Source organism: Myotis yumanensis, unplaced genomic scaffold, assembly GCF_028538775.1.
Source record: "Myotis yumanensis isolate MYYU_CA2020_CCGP unplaced genomic scaffold, mMyoYum1.0.hap1 SCAF_5, whole genome shotgun sequence".
NCBI lineage: Eukaryota > Metazoa > Chordata > Mammalia > Chiroptera > Vespertilionidae > Myotis > Myotis yumanensis.
The window spans coordinates 42,181,260-42,198,827 of NW_027223756.1; the positions used below are offsets into that span (position 1 = coordinate 42,181,260).

At 42.0% G+C, this 17,568-nt stretch overlaps 1 protein-coding gene across 1 annotated transcript in view; it reads left to right on the forward strand.

The window, feature by feature from the left end:
* Positions 1-12,242, forward strand: part of INTU (inturned planar cell polarity protein) — a 58,613-nt gene extending 46,371 nt beyond the window's left edge. The window contains exons 12-16 of the mRNA XM_070417202.1: positions 488-961; positions 2,506-2,603; positions 5,163-5,352; positions 7,029-7,186; positions 10,298-12,242. Coding sequence (XP_070273303.1) covers positions 488-961; positions 2,506-2,603; positions 5,163-5,352; positions 7,029-7,186; positions 10,298-10,409 — 1,032 coding nt within the window. The 3' untranslated portion in view covers positions 10,410-12,242. The remainder of the gene's footprint in view (positions 1-487; positions 962-2,505; positions 2,604-5,162; positions 5,353-7,028; positions 7,187-10,297) is intronic.
* Positions 12,243-17,568: the final 5,326 nt, after the last annotated feature.

The following is a 17,568-nucleotide window of genomic DNA, read 5'->3' on the forward strand; positions in this document are numbered from 1 at the left end:
GAGCCCACAACCCAGGCATGTGCCCTGACCCAGAATTGAACTGTGAACTTCTAGTTCATAGGTCGACGCTCAACCACCGAGCCATGCTGGCTGGGCTTGTTCCCACTTTTATAGTGGTTTTATCTTCTGATTTGTTTTGGGAAATAGAGGGAGACATAAAAAGAACATAGAATCAGAATAAATATTTGATTATAAATGAAAGGACTTCTAGTAATTGAGGCTCTTAGAAAACTACCTTAGGGAATTCCATGTGCCTGAGTAGTGACTGATGGTGTATCAGGACAAGGCAATACGAGATTTGTTTTCAAGGGTGATCAAGAAGCACTGAGCATATCTAAGAAGGAAAGGGGAGGGAGGAGTTTTTAATAATCATCACGTGGTTATGCCATATGCCTATATGTCTTCAGTATTCATAAACTGATACATGCATATTGCATATAAATATCTTCATGTAGCTAAATCTATACTAACAACTTTTTTCTTATAGAGGCATTATATGTTGTGTGTACTATTAGAAGCTGGAGGCTGCTCATCCAAAGCTATTGGGAACCCTGGACCAGACTGTATATATGTGGATCAGGTCAAAACAACTCTTCAACAGCTGGAAGGAGTAGGTGGCCGCATAAATGAACGGCTGGCATCTTCTCCAAGCCCCTGCTTATCTTGTGCTGACTGGTTCCTTGCTGGATCACATGAAAAATTAGATTGTTTGACAACCTCTCCTATCCTCAGTAGGCTACAAGGTATTTCCAAAGCAGCAACCTCTCCAACCTGCAGAAGAACTCTTTTTGGCGACTATTCCTTAAAAACACGTAAGCCCAGTCCTTCCCGAAGCAGTGGAGGATCTGACAGTGGTTGTGAAGGTGGAGAAGGTGTTGGCCCGAGCCCCCACACTACACCAGATGCAGTACGGAGGCAAAGAGAATCCGATGGCTTGGAAGAAAGTGGGGCCTTGCTTAAGGTGTGTGTGTGCGTTCAAGTGTATACATTCTGGGAGCTGAGCTGTCTTTCCAGTCCTTATTTTATAATTGGAATAGAATTTTTTAATATATTTTTATTGATTTCAGAGAAGAAGAGTGAGAGACAGAGTGAGAGAGAGACATCAATGATGAGAGAGAATCATTGATCGGCTGCCTTCTGCATGCCCCACACTGGGGAGTGAGCCTGCAACCCAGGCATGTGCCCTGACCAGGAATCAAGCCATGCTGGCTGGGCTGGAAGAGTTTTTTGGGTTGTTTTTTTTGGAATAGAATTTTTAATGGCAGATCATTCTTCATTTGAACTGGTGGTTGTTTTAGTCACTGTTGGGAAACGAATGATTTAGAATCCAAAAGAATAAGAAATAATAAGTAATATCCAGGACATCTGCTTCGACACTACTGACAAGAAGGGAAACTTTAACCCTGCTTTCCCTGTTCATCTCAGTCTTCTCTGTTTACGATATTAATAGGGAACGGCCTAGTTATGGGGAGTTTGGGGGCTCATCTGACTAAATAGCCAATAAAATGTTCAGCAAAAACAAAAAGAAAATCAGTAACTTAAAATATATGTGTGTGTCTTGTTCTATGTTTTTATAAATTTTTAAAAATCTGCACCTGTGAAGGTCTGGTCTCCATATCAAGAATTGAAAATGAGACTATTAAGCAAAGAGAATGTTCGTTTTTCAGACTGCTTATTTATCATACTTTATGCATGTTTTTTTCCATGAAAATACCATACTATATCTAAATGATTGTCAAAATAATCACCCCAGGAGGCTTTCTACCTATTCTAAAGACGCTGCTTTTTTGAAACATTTTTAAAAGTTGTCATTTAAGTGGATGGAGGTGATGAAGCATGACGAAGAAGTCTGAGAAGGGGCAGGAATAAAATGAGAGTCTGCGTGTCATGGCAGAAATAGCCATAGATTTTATCTCCTAATTCCAAATAACAGAGCACTCTTGGAGCCCTAAATGGATATATTTAGGAAGTGTTCACATGTGTACTGTACTTATTATCATAGTCAGTGAAATTGGTAGGAAATAAAGTTTAAGGATATTTGGAAAGAATTAGGAAGCCATGAACAACTCCTAAAAAAAAAACCTGAATTAATCTCTAAGATTTAGCTATTGGACAACTGTTGATTGAACACCTACTATCTGCCCAGGTCTATGCTACACAAAAGAGATAGATACACTGATGAATAACATATAGCCCCTGCCTTTGAGGAGTGCAGTTTGGTGAGGGAGACAAATACACATACATATAAATTATAACAAAACTTGGTAAAGGCTCCATAATGGCTGTGGTAGAAGGTTTTTGGGGAGAACTTTCATTTCCTTCTATGACACGGCTCTGGGATCTCTGACAGCAAAGGATAAGCCAAGAGGCACAAGTTAGCATTGAAAGTATTTAAAGGTAACATTGCAAAATAGTTCTCTTAGAAGGATATTTAGTTTTTACATTACTTCTGCTATTTAATTCTATTCTTATGCATAAACTAATCTACTGAACTGTATTTTTCAGGTCAGCAAAAAGAAGTCTACTCTTCCAAATCCATTTCATTTGGGAAACTTGAAAAAGGAACTTTCCGAAAAAGAATTGGAAGTATATAACACATTGAAGTAAGAAACTTCCTTACAATATTCTTTTTCACTTAAACTCTTGCCTTTAAGGAAATTTTACAATGAGAATGTAAGTCCGTAACATGTAGAGATTTTGTGCAACAATTGTATTTATATCTTAAATACCAAAGGTATGCTATTTCTCTAATGTTCTTCATTACACAATAGGAAACATACTCATATTATCCTATATAATAAAAGCCTAATATGCTAAGTGTCCGGTTGTCCGTTCAACCAATCAAAGCATAATATGCTAATGATATGCTAAGGCCACTCAACCGCCCACTATGACATGCATTGACCACCAGGGAGCAGACAGCCGACCGGTAGACCAGTTGCTATGACATGCACTGACCACCAGGGGGCAGATGCTCCAATCGATAGGTTAGATTGCTGCTGGGGTCTGGCCAATCAAGACTGAGCGAGGTGGGCCAGACACGCCCTGGAGCCCTCCCTCAGCCCCTCCCCCCGGCCAGCCCCACCCACGATCAGCCCCCAACACCCCAATCAGGGGCGGGGCCGGCCAGCCAACTGCCCGTGGTCCCTCTCCCCAGCCAGCCCCACCCTCGATGAGCCCCCATTGTGTGGGCCAGCCAGACCCCACCCATGCACGAATTCGTGCACCAAGCCTCTAGTAAGAGATAAAACACATACAACCCAAGCCTGTTTTGCTTAGTGGTTGGAGCATCAGCTGCCGACTGAAGGGTCATGGTTTTAATTCCAGTCAAGGGCATATACTTCGGTTGCAGACTTGATACCCAGCCCCAGTCCCAAGTGCATGCAAGGGCAGCCAGTCAGTGTTTCTCTCTCTCTCTCTCTCTCCCTTTCTTCCATTCTCTCTGAAAAATCAATGGAAAAGGTATCCTCAGGTGAGGATTTTAAAAAAGACACATATAAAATAATAGTTCAAAATGTGAAAGCCACCCTTTATCTCTCTTCAACAGGTAACCTCCCTTTTGTGTGTCTAATTTTTAGAGTTTACTATTTTTATGCTCTAATAGATGCTGTGGTATGCTGCTCAGATACTCCTTATCCCAGAGTGCTCATTCCCAGTACCTCACAGAGATAATGGAGGCAGTATCTAGGCTAAGAGCCGAAATATGCCTTTGCTTGCCTCTATGCTCATGGCTGGAAAAAAAAAATCAACTGAAGAAATATTTTACTATAGATACCAGAATTAGAATGGGCAACCTGAATATTTGAGATGCTGATGGGGAACTGCTGTCTATATATTTAAAGATTGCCAATCAGAAGTCAGCGGTAGAGAAAAAGAAAGCAAGGTATAATAGATCAAGTTACAGAGTCAGCTGAGCTGTGCCACTTAGCTATGTGACTTCAAGAAAGTTAATCCAAGTCCTCTGAACATTGATTTCTTCATAGTTAAAACAAGGATGGTAATATTTACTACCCTGCAGGGTCATTATGAGAATTAAGACTAAGATATTTTAAAGTATCTACCCTGGCACAAAGAGGGAATTCAGTATATTATTATTATAGATTCTGCTGGCCTATTTGAGACCTAAATAGGGGATGAAAGGATATAGAAGAAGAAGAAGAAAGGAGAAATAAAAATACTAAGAGAATACAGAAGAAAAGTAAGACTATTAATGAGAAGTAGAATACAACTAGTAATTGTCATTGTAATCTAGAATATTAACCCAACTCTGCAGTTGGTAATAATTTTATTTTTCTTCAAGATCATCAATTTAACTATCATGGTAAAAGGCTTTAATGCTGCTAACTTAAATGTATTTAGTTTGTTGAAAGATGTTTTTATATGTGATCCACCCTTGACTGATAGCATGTTTATGACTTGAAGAGATCTGGGCCAGACATGGGCTAAGTTATTTATTACCAACTATGGAAAAAAAGGGGATTGGCCAATTCAGGTTGTGTAGCAAAGGGGTGAATTAAGTTACTGGCAAGTGAATTGGTGTTTGTTTATCAATTCCATAATACTTGCCTCCATAACGCTAGTCTGTACTTCAGTTAAAGAGGAAGAGGGAATTAAATGAGGGAATGAAATGTTTGGCCTATTTTTTCTTCCCTAATTAGACTCTATATATATATAAAACCGTCCGACTGTCCAACCGGTAGCTATGATGTGGAATGACCACCAGGGGGCAGACACTCAATGCAGGAGCTGCCGAGCTGCGGAGGGAGACTGATTCTGGCGTGTATCACCCAAGAACCACCCTCTCGCACTCTGGGACTCCTTGGGGGATGTCAAGAGCCGGTTTCAGCCCGATCCCCACAGGCCAGGCCAAGGGACCCCACCTGCCAGAGGGACCCCGCTCACTCCGCAGACACCCTTCGAGCCGCAGTGCTTTCCCTGGTGTGGCCAGCTAGGGAAGAACTGCAGGAGGTTGTCTCCAGGGCGTGTCCATCTAGCCCAGTCCCACCCTGCCAGCCACCTTCTAATTAATTGCCTTTCAATGTGCATGAATTCATGCACCGGGGCACTAGTATTGTAGATAAAATAGTTATTAGGAATCTACACAATTCAAAATAAAGCAATATTTTTACATTTGCTTAAATATCTTTTTTTTTTTTTCCAAGATTGACATCTGGTCCTGAGAACACACTTTTCCACTATGTTGCTTTAGAAACAGTGCAAGGGATCTTTATTACTCCTACCCATGAAGAAGTGGCCCAGCTAAGCGGCTCTATCCACCCTCAGCTAATAAAGAATTTCCATCAGTGTTGTCTCTCCATTCGTGCAGTTTTTCAACAGACCTTGATGGAAGAGGTAGGGCACTGCTATAAATATAGTTTTATGCCAGTTTCATTTCTATATCTCTAAATATTCTCTCTAAAAGCTCTTTAATTAATATGTCCAGCTATGGAAATTCTCAAAGCAAGAAACATAGTGCCTTCTGTATTCTGGATGTATTCTGGAGGGTAAGCCAGAAGGGTTTGTTGTTGGATTAAATAAGGATTATAAGAGAAAGAAGAACTAAGGTTCACTCCACTATTTTGACCTGAGCCTCTCAAAAAAATATTTATATTTCACATAAGTCATTGCTTTGCTAATGATTTTATCAATGGGAAATTTAGAGAGATACATCTGTTTTAAGTATAATGTGTTTTAAGTATATGATAAAATCATCTGTTTATTTACTAGTCTACACAGTAATCTACTCATTAGTAATACATTCATTAAGTTAGCTCAGTGGATAGAGCTTCCACCTGCAGACTGAAGGGTCCTGGGTTCTGTTCCAGTCAAGGGTATGTACCTCGGTTGCAGAATCCTCCCTGGCCTAGTCCCTGGTCGGGGCAAGAAACATTGCAAGAAACATAGTGGCTTGCAGGAGGCAACCAATCAATGTGTTTCTCTTACATAAATATTTCTCTCTGTCCTTCCCTCTTTCTTCCACTCTCCCTAAAAATCAGTGGGGAAGTGAAATAAGCCAGTCAATGAAGGAAAAATACCACATGATCTCACTCATTCATGGATAATAGAGACCATTATAAACTTTTGAACAATAATAGATACAGAGGCAGAGCTGCCTCACACAGATTGTCAAACTGCAGCGGGAAGACCGGGGAGGGTTGGGGGGCAGGAGGGAGGGGGGGTAAGAGATCAACTGAAGAACTTGTATGCATGCATATGAGCATAACCAATGGACATAAGACACTGGGGGGTAGGGGAAGCCGGGGTAATGTCAAGGGCGGGGGGAAAAAAGGACACATATGTAATACCCTTTGTAATGCTTTAAGCAATAAAAAAAAAAAAATTAAATAAAAATTTGCTCTAATCAAAAAAAAAAATCAGTGGGAAAATATCCTCTGGTGAGGATTGTTTTTTTAAAAAAAAAAAAAAATACTACAAAGATGCCCTGGCTGGTTGCTAGTGGTTTAGAGAGCTTCAGCCTGTGGGCTGAAGGGTCTCAGGTTTGATTACCGGTCAAGAGCATGTACCTGGGTTGCAAGTTCAATCCCCCACCCGGTTAGAGTGCATGTGGGAGGCAGTCAATCGATGTGTCTCTTTTACATCCAATGTTTCTCTCTCCCCCTCTCTCATTCCTCTTCCCTCCGTTCCCCTCTCTCTAAAAAATAAAAAATAAATGGGAAAAAAAATCCTTGGGTGAGGATTAACCAAAAAAAACAAAAACAAAAACAACAAAGATGAGAAGTATATTGTCTCTGCCTGGAAAAGAAGCTTACCCTGTACTGGGGAAGAAAGACCTATAAACTGCTAATATAATATAACATAAATACTAATACAGGACTATGAACAAAATGTTCCCTGTAAAAGTCAATGGATACTTTTATCTATGAAGTCTTTTATAGGAGATGGTATTTAAAGTATGAGAAAAAGTAAAAATTTTCCTGCAGGTAAGAAGAATATTATTGCAGGCTCTTAAGTGCTAGGATCAGCACTATTAATATCAGTTAATACTAATAATATCTATTAATTTACAGAAAAAGAAAGCACTAAACACTGCAGATCACTCAGGTTCTACAAATTTGGTGTCTTCTCTAAACCCTGTGAAAGAACATGGAGTATTGTTTGAATGCTCACCTGAAAACTGGACTGACCAGAGAAAAGCACCACCAGTTATGGCTTATTGGGTAGTAGGGTAAGTGGAAAAAAGTATTTGAAAGTGAAGTAAAATGTTAGAAAAGTGAAAGAAATGTGGTAAAGTTTTAGGATGTAGGCATGAAATTATTACTCTAACTATAATATTTTAATATATTTTAGAATTTTATTTTATTTGCTAAATATCTCCTTTAAATTCCTCTCAAGTCTTTTCTATTAAAAACAAATAGCTTGCCCTGGCTGGCTTGGCTCAGTGGATAGAGCATTGACCTGTGGTCTGAAGGGTCCCGGGTTCGATTCTAGTCAAGGGCACATGCCTGAGTTGCAGGCTCGATCCCCAGTGGTGGGTATGCAGGAGTGGTTCTCTCTCATCATTAATGGTTCTATCTCCCTTCCTCTCTGAAATCAATAAAAATATATTTTAAAAAAACCAAATAGCTTACTTAGTTATCTTACAAAATTATATTAGTGATAAACTAAAAAAAAATGATTTCACAATTTTATAGCTATTTCCTTCTACCCCTCCTTCCTCCTTTTGTTCTATCCTTCTTTCTTGCTCTCCTTATCTTCATCCCCCACCAACTACAAGTCCTTGCCTGACCTCGCACCTGCCCACCTCTCTGGTTCCACCTTCTGTCACTCTCCTCCATCCCATATGCATAGCCACATTGGCACCCATCAATCAAATCTTGTTTTTGCTATTCTTTGTGTATTGGCTGTTCTGCCTCTTAACCTTTGCATGTCCAGCTCCTTGAGATTCAGACCAGTTCTAAGAAGTCATCTCCTCAAAGAGAGGATCCATAATCTCTTTCCTGTATTAACAGGGCTACTCAGTTACGCTCTATTATATAACCCCTTTATTATTTATTTTCTTATTTGTTTATGGTCTTTCTCCCCCTCACTAGAATGTTAGCTCTATAAGGTCAGGAATCATATCTGTCTTGATCACTGGCACCTAACACATATATTGATAAATATATAACAATTTAGTAAATGGAACTGTGCTTGGCAAACTGTGGTGGTGGGTGGGTGTTATGGCAAACAGAAAGATAAATTCACACTCATTGTATCTAGCAGTCTTACATCTAGCAGAAGAAATATGCTCATATACCTATATATTTATGAATATACTAGAGGCCCAAAGCACAAAATTGGTGTAAGAGTAGGCCTTCCTTCCCCCGGCTGCCGGCACCGGCTTCCCTCCGGCACCCAGGACCTGGGCTTCCCTTCAGCCACCAGCAGCCACCCAGCACCCGGGCTTCCCTCACAGCCTCAGCTTTGTCCAGAAGGAGGTCTGTAAGGACATCCGGTCTAATTAGCATATTACTCTTTTATTATTATAGAATATGGAGATAGACTAGATAGATAGAATAAATTAGTTGATACAACCAAATGCTATGGGAATCTCTAGGATTACAAAGAAAGGCTTAGAGATTCCATTTGATCTGGTTTAGAAAATTAATTGGATTTGAATAAAACATTTTAGGAAAAAGAAGGGATGAACAAATCATAAAGCATAGCAGTGAGTAGACTGGTTTGCCAGAATGGTAAAAGAATGCCACATACCAGTGGTCAGCAAACTGCGGCTCATGAGCCACATGCGGCTCTTTGGCCCCTTTATTGTGGCTCTTCCACAAAATACCGACTTCTGCGCATGGGCCACTAAGTTTCAATCGCACTGTACGTGCGCACCCGCATGTGGTATTTTGTGGAAGAGCCACACTCAAGGGGCCAAAGGGCCTCATGTGGTTCGCGAGCCGCAGTTTGCCGACCACTGCCAAAGAGAAAGTGAAAAAGACCAAGCTGGAAAGCAGAGAGCCTTCAATTCTAAGGAATTAAATTTTGAGGGACATACTGAGCCAATGAAGGGTCTCTTAGTTGGGGGTAAAGACGTGGTGGAGGAAGGGGCAGGAAGTTAGGTGACACCAACTGGACACCTACCATGTAGTACTAAATTGTATGACAAACACTTTACAAACATTATCCAAAGCAGTAATTCCTGTGTGCCGGTCCATGGGATTAGAATCACCTGAGACACTTGTTAAAATCAGAGATGCCTACACCCTACCCCAATAAGCTCCCTTGTAATTCTGATGTATAACCAACCAAGCTTGGGAGCATCAGTTCAGTTCTGTAGTGTGATCAGAGCTGTGCTATTGGATAAGTAAGCATTCCAGCAAATGGAATGGTATGGATACACGAAAGAATAGAGATAGGAACAGTTAGGCACACACACAGTGTGCAGTGGAACAGTTAACTGTATTCACAACAATTGGAATAGAAAGAATCAAGAGGTGTCGAATTCTGATGATGCAGGTCTATGTAGAATAGAGACATTTAAGGAAGTCAGGCAGAACTGCTGATTTAGTTTGATTTACATAGTATTGATTAAATAGATTTTAACTCTTTAAGAAAACCAAACAGCCCGGCCAGTGTAGCTCAGTGGTTGAGCATTGACCCATGAACCAAGAGGTTCGATTCCTGGTCAGGGTACATGCCCGGGTTGTGGGCTCTATCCCCGGTAGGGAGCGTGCAGGAGGCAGCTGATAGATGGTCTTCTCTCATTAATGTTTCTATCTCTCTATCCCTCCCCCTTCCTCTTTCTAAAATCAATAAAAACATATTTAAATTAAAAAAGAAAACCAGGTAAAATTTCATTGTTAATCCCAATTCAATACTATCTGCAAAAAGAACTATCATATATTTAATATTTTAATAATAATTAACTTTTAGAAAGTAGATGTCAATCTTTAATAACTTGTACTTAAAATGATGGTATCACCATTGGCTTTACCATAATAACAATGACTAAATTTAATATTTAAAAACAGGGATATGGTAAAACATATTGATAAAATACGCTTTTTACACTGTAGAAAAATAAAAATAATTGACCTAAGGCACATATCATTTATTTAAAAGTAAATCTAGCTGCATTTCCCTCTACTATAGATTTGGATTAGTGGTTTTGTTTGTTTGCTTGCTTGCTTGTTTGTTTGTTTTTGGTGGCCCGTACGGGGAGATTTGGATTAGTGTTTTATTACTGATACTTTCAGAAACAAAATAAATAAATAAAATAAAATGAATGGAAAGTTTTAACTTTTCTTTGTTATTTGAATTTCTAAAATAAATGTTTTCTTTTCCTCTACAGGAGACTCTTTCTTCATCCCAAAGTTCAAGAACTTTATGTCTGTTTTCATGACTCAGTTACAGAAATTGCCATTGAAATGGCTTTTAAGTTGTTTTTTGGATTGACCTTGTAACTGTTTTCTTGCTACACAGCAACACTGTACAATAAGAAGCACTGAGCAGTGTTAGGATTGCTGAAATCCATACACAGAAGATACAGTTAGTTTCTTTTCACTGAACTTAATATTGTTAAATATTGAGATCATATGCTGTTGGATTTGATGCACTAGATCTTAATTAGTATTGTGAGACTTTTGAAAAGATACTTGATCAAAATATGAAGAAGGAGTTGTTAACTTATTTCCATTTTGGTATATAACATTAATTTATTGACTAGTTTGAAATAATGTGAAGTGTTTTATGTAAAATTAATATAGAAATATTTATCTTGGAAAAATACTCAATTCATTGTGTATTTATCTCAAGACTAATATTGAATCTGGTGAAAGAGTCAGGAAATTGAGAGAACGTGACCAGTCCTGTAACAATTAGTGCTGTAACCATGAGCAAGGGCACTTCTCTGAGCTCAGGGCATTAAAGTATCATGGGTATTAAGACACTGTGTTTAAAAATATTTATTAAATGTCTTAAATTTCTTGATATTCTCCAAAAAAACACTATGATCTTTTTTTAATACTGAGAATTATTAATAAATGCAGCTACTTATCACCTCAGATTTTCAAACAGACTGAAAACTTGGGGTTTTATCATAGCAGGCTTTTTTTTCTTCATTTAATAAAATTGTAGTCTATTGAACTGCTTTTCTGGTATCAAAGAATCATACTGACCACCACTCAAAAACTGAAACAAAAAGATAAAGCAAACTACAGATCTTAATAAGGAGAAATCATTTGCTATGTTATAGATGTATACCGTAATGTCCACATTGTAAAGACATTACATTTTTTAAAAATGAAACCAAACATCATCTTGGTTTTCATCTCTAAATGGATATTAAAGTAAACATTGCAAATAAACTTAGTATGCCTTTTTTCCAAATATGTTCTAAGTCACATCTGAAAATAGATTAGTTTGAATACTGGACAACAAATACTTACCTGCCACTCTATTAAATAAAGGGGACAAAGTGACAGTGCAGATACCACAGAGGTATATACTCTTTGGCAGGTATAGAAACATTAAGTTGGATTTTGTTAGCATCCTGCTATTTGGGCCCTTTCACCAAAGCCTATTGATGCAATTATATTATTATATAATTGCCATTTTAAAAAATATCAAGTACTGTCTTATCACCATCATATACAAGGTGGGGCAAATATAAGAATAAGCTGTTTTCTGCATACTCACAACTATAAACCTACTTTTGTCCCACCTGTATTTTAAACTCCCCACAATTCCATTTTAGAGTCTGCTGCCTTTCCTCCCTCCCTTTTCTGTAGCTATTGTTGATTTATTTTTATGGGGTTAAAGAACTATACTCAGCAAGGGACTTTGTGCCAAGGGACTTTAATGATGGTGCCTACAGGCAAGATAGTAAATCTGCAGTGCCTGCTTTTTTATATTTCTAATACAAATGGGAAAACCTGTGAAACCAACTTAGTAGGTTTGTCTGCTTTGAGCATTCTTGAGAATATTGTGAATAAATTGTTTGTTGTGTGTGTGGGTTCCCTCTAAATAGTGCTGGCACATGTTATGTGCTATAAAAGTGTTAGCTGCTGCTACTATTATTATCAAATATCCACTGGTTGAAAGCCAAGGAGTCAGCTAAAGCATACCTGCTACTGTACAAAATGTTGGAAAGAAGCTGAGGAAAAGTATTCAGCACTAAACATTTTTGAGAATAGGATTTATACTTTGGCTGTTTTTAAAAATATTAATTAAATGTTACTAAAACTTTAGGGACTAAAGTTTAGTCTATACACTAAATTGTGTGAAAATAATTTAATTTTGTAGAGCTATATTTCTATATTCCATATAATTGAAGCTATTTTTATACTGTATTGATAGTTTTTAATAAAGATGGTTTGGAGTTTGTGGTTGTGTTGCCTTTTCATGCATTGGTCCAAAAAATGTTTATTGAATTTTTACTCTGTGCCAAGCGCTGCTCTGGATGCTGGAGAAAAAAAACAAATAAAAATCCCTACCCTCATAGGAGTGAGGAGCACAAAGGCCATGAGACTCTATACTTAATTTAATATTAACACGTAAGTCACCAGAACTGAGTCTGTTCCCTACATCAGTAAATAAAATGCAATGCAGCAAGTTAAACATTTTCAGCTCAGTCTGTTGAAAGAGCTGATCTAAAGTTCTTAAAGTGGAATAAAAATATGGAATAAAAAGCCATATTTGTAAGTACTTTCAGTTTTGCTGTCTTCTATCAGTGAATATATACCATAAGTTAATAAGCTTGAGGATATCATAAAGGAATCTTTACTAATAAAAGAGTAATATGCTAATTAGACCAGATAGGATGGATGTCCTTCTGGACATCCTTCCGGACAAAGCCGTGGCGGCTGCAAGGGCCAAGGGCAGGCAGCCATGGTGGCTGGCAGTGGCAGCAGCAGCGGGGTGATGGAGGCAGCGCCTTCCCCTGATCAGCCTGGTCGCCTCCTGCAGAGGGAGGCCAGACTGCTGCTTATCCCCTGAGGGCTCCCGGACTATGAGAGGGGGCAGGCTGAGCTGAGGGACCACCCTCTCCAGTGCACAAATTTTCGTGCATTGGGCCTCTATTATGTTATAAACACTATTGAGTCAAATGCAGGGGTAAGGGGAAAGGGAGGCTAGAAAGGAAGGAAGAGAGCATGGCCCCAGGGAGCAGCTGAACATTTGATTTTCTGTCCTCTGAGATACTCATGTTCCCTTCGACCTGAGGTGTTTCCTTTGACCACTCTTGGCACCTTGGAGTGGGATTCAGCTAATCAATCACCCCTTAAATTTCTCCCCGAGTGCTTGTTAACGCTTCAAACTCCCTGTAAGGAGATTGAAACTGTCATTTTTCAGAGTTTTGCAAATAAGACACCAATCATTTATTTCTTGATTTCACAAAGGATCTTAAAATCAATGTAATGAGAAGACTTTAATGTTTTTAAACCTATGAATAATGACTAGTCCAGTGATGACGAACCTATGACACACGTGTCAGAGGTGACACGCGAACTCATTTTTTTGGTTGATTTTTCCTTGTTAAATGGCATTTAAATATATAAAATAAATATCAAAGATATAAATCTTTGTTTTACTATGGTTGCAAATATCAAAAAATGTCTATATGTGACACGGCACCAGAGTTAAGTTAGGGTTTTTCAAAATGCTGACACGCCGAACTCAAAAGGTTTGCCATCACTGGACTAGTCCAATTTCTTCAGAAAGATTAATCTTGCGACAACATGTAAAATGGAGAGAGACTTGGGCTGAAAAACCAGTTAAGAACTGAATAAGTAGCTATAGAAAGGAAAATAGCATGAAACACCAGACCAGTAGGACTTGCCAACCTTTTATGTGAGGTAATCAAAATATTAACAAAACTAGAGGCCCGGTACACAAAATTCGTGCACTGGTAGGGCCTTTAGGCCTGGCTGGCCATCAGGGCCGATTGGGGCCTTCTGGCTGCCAGCCGGGGCCTCCCTTCCCCAGCTGCCAGCTGCCAGCTGCTGGCTGCCGGCTAGGGCCTTCCTTCGTTCCATGGTGCCCCCTGGTGGTCAGCACACGTCATAACGCGCAACCAAATACCCAAGGGGACACTTTGCATATTAGCCTTTTATATATATACACTAGAGGCCCGGTGCACAAAAATTTGTGCACTCGGGGGGGAAGAGGGGGTCCCTCAGCCCGGCCTGTGCCCTCTCGCAGTCTGGGACCCCTCGGGAGATAATGACCTGCTGGCTTAGGCCTGCTCCTGAGTGGCAGAGGGCAAGCCCAATCCCTAGGTGCAGCCCCTGGTCGGGCTCAGAGCAAGGCTGATTGGGGAGTTGGGGCGCCGCCCCCTGTCATGCACAGAGCAGGGCGGATTGGGAGGTTGCGATGCCACCCTCAGTCACGCTCAGGGTAGGACTGATTGGGGGGTTGGGGCACCGCCCCCTGTCACACTCAAGGCAGGTTCAATGGGGAGGTTGCGGCGCCACCCCCTGTGATGCACAGAGCAGGGCCCATCAGGGGGTTGGGGCACTGCCCCCTGTCACTCACAGAGCAGGGCCAATCAGGGGGTTGGGGAGCTCCCCCCTGTCACGCACAGAGCAGGGCCCATCAGGGGGTTGGGGAGCTCCCCCCTGTCACGCACAGAGTAGGGCCGATAAGGGAGTTAGGGCACCGCCCCCTGTCACCCACAGAGCAGGGCCAATCAGGGGGTTGGGGCGCCACCACTGTCACACTCAGGGCAGGGCCGATGGGGAGGTTATGGCTCTACCCCGTCACACACAGAGCAGGGCCCGTGGTGGGGGGGGGGGGGGTTGGGGCACCACCCCCTGTCACACACAGAGCCGCAGGGCCATCAGGGGGTTTGGGCGCTGCCCCCTGTCATGCTGATCTGGTGCCAGGAGGCCTCGTGGCTCCGCTGATCCCTGTGCTGGGAGGCATATTACCCTTTTACTATATAGGATAGAGGCCTGGGGGCTGGCTGGTTTGCCCTGAAGGGTGTCCTGGATCAGGGTAGGGGTCCCCACTGGGGTGCCTGGCCAGCCTGGATGAGGGGATGATGGCTGTTTGCAGCTGGTCACACACCCTTCAGGGTGGGGGTCCCCACTGGGGTGCCTGGCCAGTCTGGGTGAGGGGCTGAGGACTGCTTTCAGGCTAGGGGTTTTGACTGAAGCTCCCAACCACTCCTTTTTTTCTTTTTTTTTTTTCTTCTGGGCCAGCTTTAGCTCTGGCTCTAGCTCTGAGGCTTCCGCTGCTGGTTTGTTTGCCGTTCTATAATCGAAATAATGTATAACTTCAGCTCTGAGATCCCAGCCAGCTATATTTGTTAGAATGTTTCAAACTGCCAGCTCAGAGTCCGGCAAGTCAGGCGGGGAATGTTGGAATCTGCAGTCACGGGAGCAAGCAAGCCTCACGTTCGCTTCCAGCTGCCTGGCTGCCAGCCGCCATCTTGGCTGACAGTTAATTTGCATAAGGATACGCTGATTAGCCAATCGGAAGGGTAGCGGTCGTACGCCAATTACCATTTTTCTCTTTTATTAGTGTAGATTCCTACTCTGGCCTTTTGGCCTACATATTTGGTGTTTTACTAGTGGCAAGTAGCATGAAAAGTGTTAAAACACACTTAAGATAATGAAGAAAAACTTAGAACGTAAGTTCAAAATTGTCAATGACTCATCTTGGGTTTTCTGGGTGTGTTTCAAGGCTGCAGATCCTACAGAGTAAGCGATGATAACACAGTGTCTCCATGTATGAGAAACTATCAAACAGGCTATCAAAAGGAGTCAGGAATCTATTATAGAGGGATCTCTAGGATATATGATTTTTTTAAAAAGGCAGGTGGAAGGAAATGGAGGCAGGCATGATGTACTGAGTGAGTATTCTTGCCCAAAGAAGTCAAACCTCAGTCTGCTCAGCCTCAGAGGAGTTCTCAAAGTGCAGGAGAGAAGGAGAGGAGAAGTGTAGGCGTCACCAAGCCGTCTGGGCCTCCATTGAGGTCAAAACTAAGATAACATCTGCCAGTGTCACTATCATTCTCTCGTTTGTGTAAGTGCTCTAGCAGCCACATGGGGTGTGACACTGCCACAGGCGGAACAGCAATTATGTAAATCCAGCTGTCTTTCCAAACATATAAAACAAGGCTATGCTCCTCACTACATTTTTTTGTTTTGAAAAAATATTTTAATTATTTCTGTTATTTTAAATGAAATAATAGTTTTACATTTTGTTTCAATTTCTGAAATGGCACATATCAATTAATGTCCCACAAAAACGGAAGCTTCTTTGGGCTCCTAATTTTTAACAGTGAAAACGGGGGTCCTAGAATAAAATAGTTTGGTCCTGGCAGGTGTGCTCAGTGGTTAGGGCATTGCCCTGCGCACTACGGGGTGGAGGGTCCAATTTCCGGTCAAAGGCAAGTACGTGGGTTGCAGGTTGATCAGGGAGGGCCCTGGTTGGGGGTGTGTGGGAAGGCAAACAACCAATGTGTCTCTCTCACATCAATGTTTCTGTTTCTTTGTCTCTCTCTGTTTCTCCCCATTCCTCCCTCCCTCCTTTCCATTCTCTCTGGGAAGCAATGGAAAAATATCCTGGAGTGAGGATTAACAAAAACAAAAAGTTTGTGAACCGGGAGGCGACGGCCTTGGCGCTGGAAGAAGGTCGTGGCGCCTGGACTGGAAGCTTCTCGCGCTCCCTGCGGGGTTGGCTCTGCGGGTTGCATCGCCAGGGAGGGAGGGAGGGACGCAGCGTGGGGCCACCGGCCTGCCGGGCGGGCGGGAGTGGCTTCTGGGGGTCCCCAGCCAGCGGAGGGCCCTCAAGGCCGCCCTCGGAGCGCCGCCAGGTACGTGTGTTTTCCTTGTCTCCTGCGCGTCTGTCCGGAGCGCACTCGGCTTAGGGAACAAATAAAAACCTGGGTGGTGTGTACGAAAAAAAAGAAAAAAGTTTGTGAACCTCTGTTCTAGAACAGGTCACTGGCAACCTGCACATGAGCACTGCCTAAACCCAAGCTGTAACATGAAAAGCCACTCCATCTCCTCGGAATGTGCAGTTTGGACTGAGAGGCACTGTTCTAGATGGCATTGGCCAATTTCAGTAAAATAAAGGAGAAAGAACATGTTGACTTATGCTTCCGGGGCACAAGCAGCAAAAGCAGTGACAATGTGACTAAGTGACCCCTGCAAAATGAAAGGAGCAGAAATTAAAGCGATTTCTAAGAGAAAAATGAAGAGTGACCCTGGGAACTAAAACTAACCTCGGTTCATCCCACACTGCTGTGCTCTAATTTGCACACTATCTTCATAGAGAAATAGCTCTTCGAGGCTCAGAAGCCACGGGTTTCTTCCCGGCAGCAAGGAAAAACTCGGGCACCGACACTTACCCAGACAGCACGCGTGCGCGCGCACGCACAAGTGCACGCGCTGGTAGCTGCGTGTCAGGAGTCACGTGGCCCGCACCGGTGGCGGCAGGCGGTTGGAAGTGCATGCGCAGCTCCCCGGCCCCGCCCCACGTGGTGCGCCCATCTCCCAGCATCCTCAGCGCCGCTTTCCCGCCAGGACGACGCTCAAGCGGTTTTCTGCTTCCCTTCGCCTCTTCTGAATACGTTTCAGCCTGCTGCTGCTGGATTTTTACGTCCGTCATCCCACC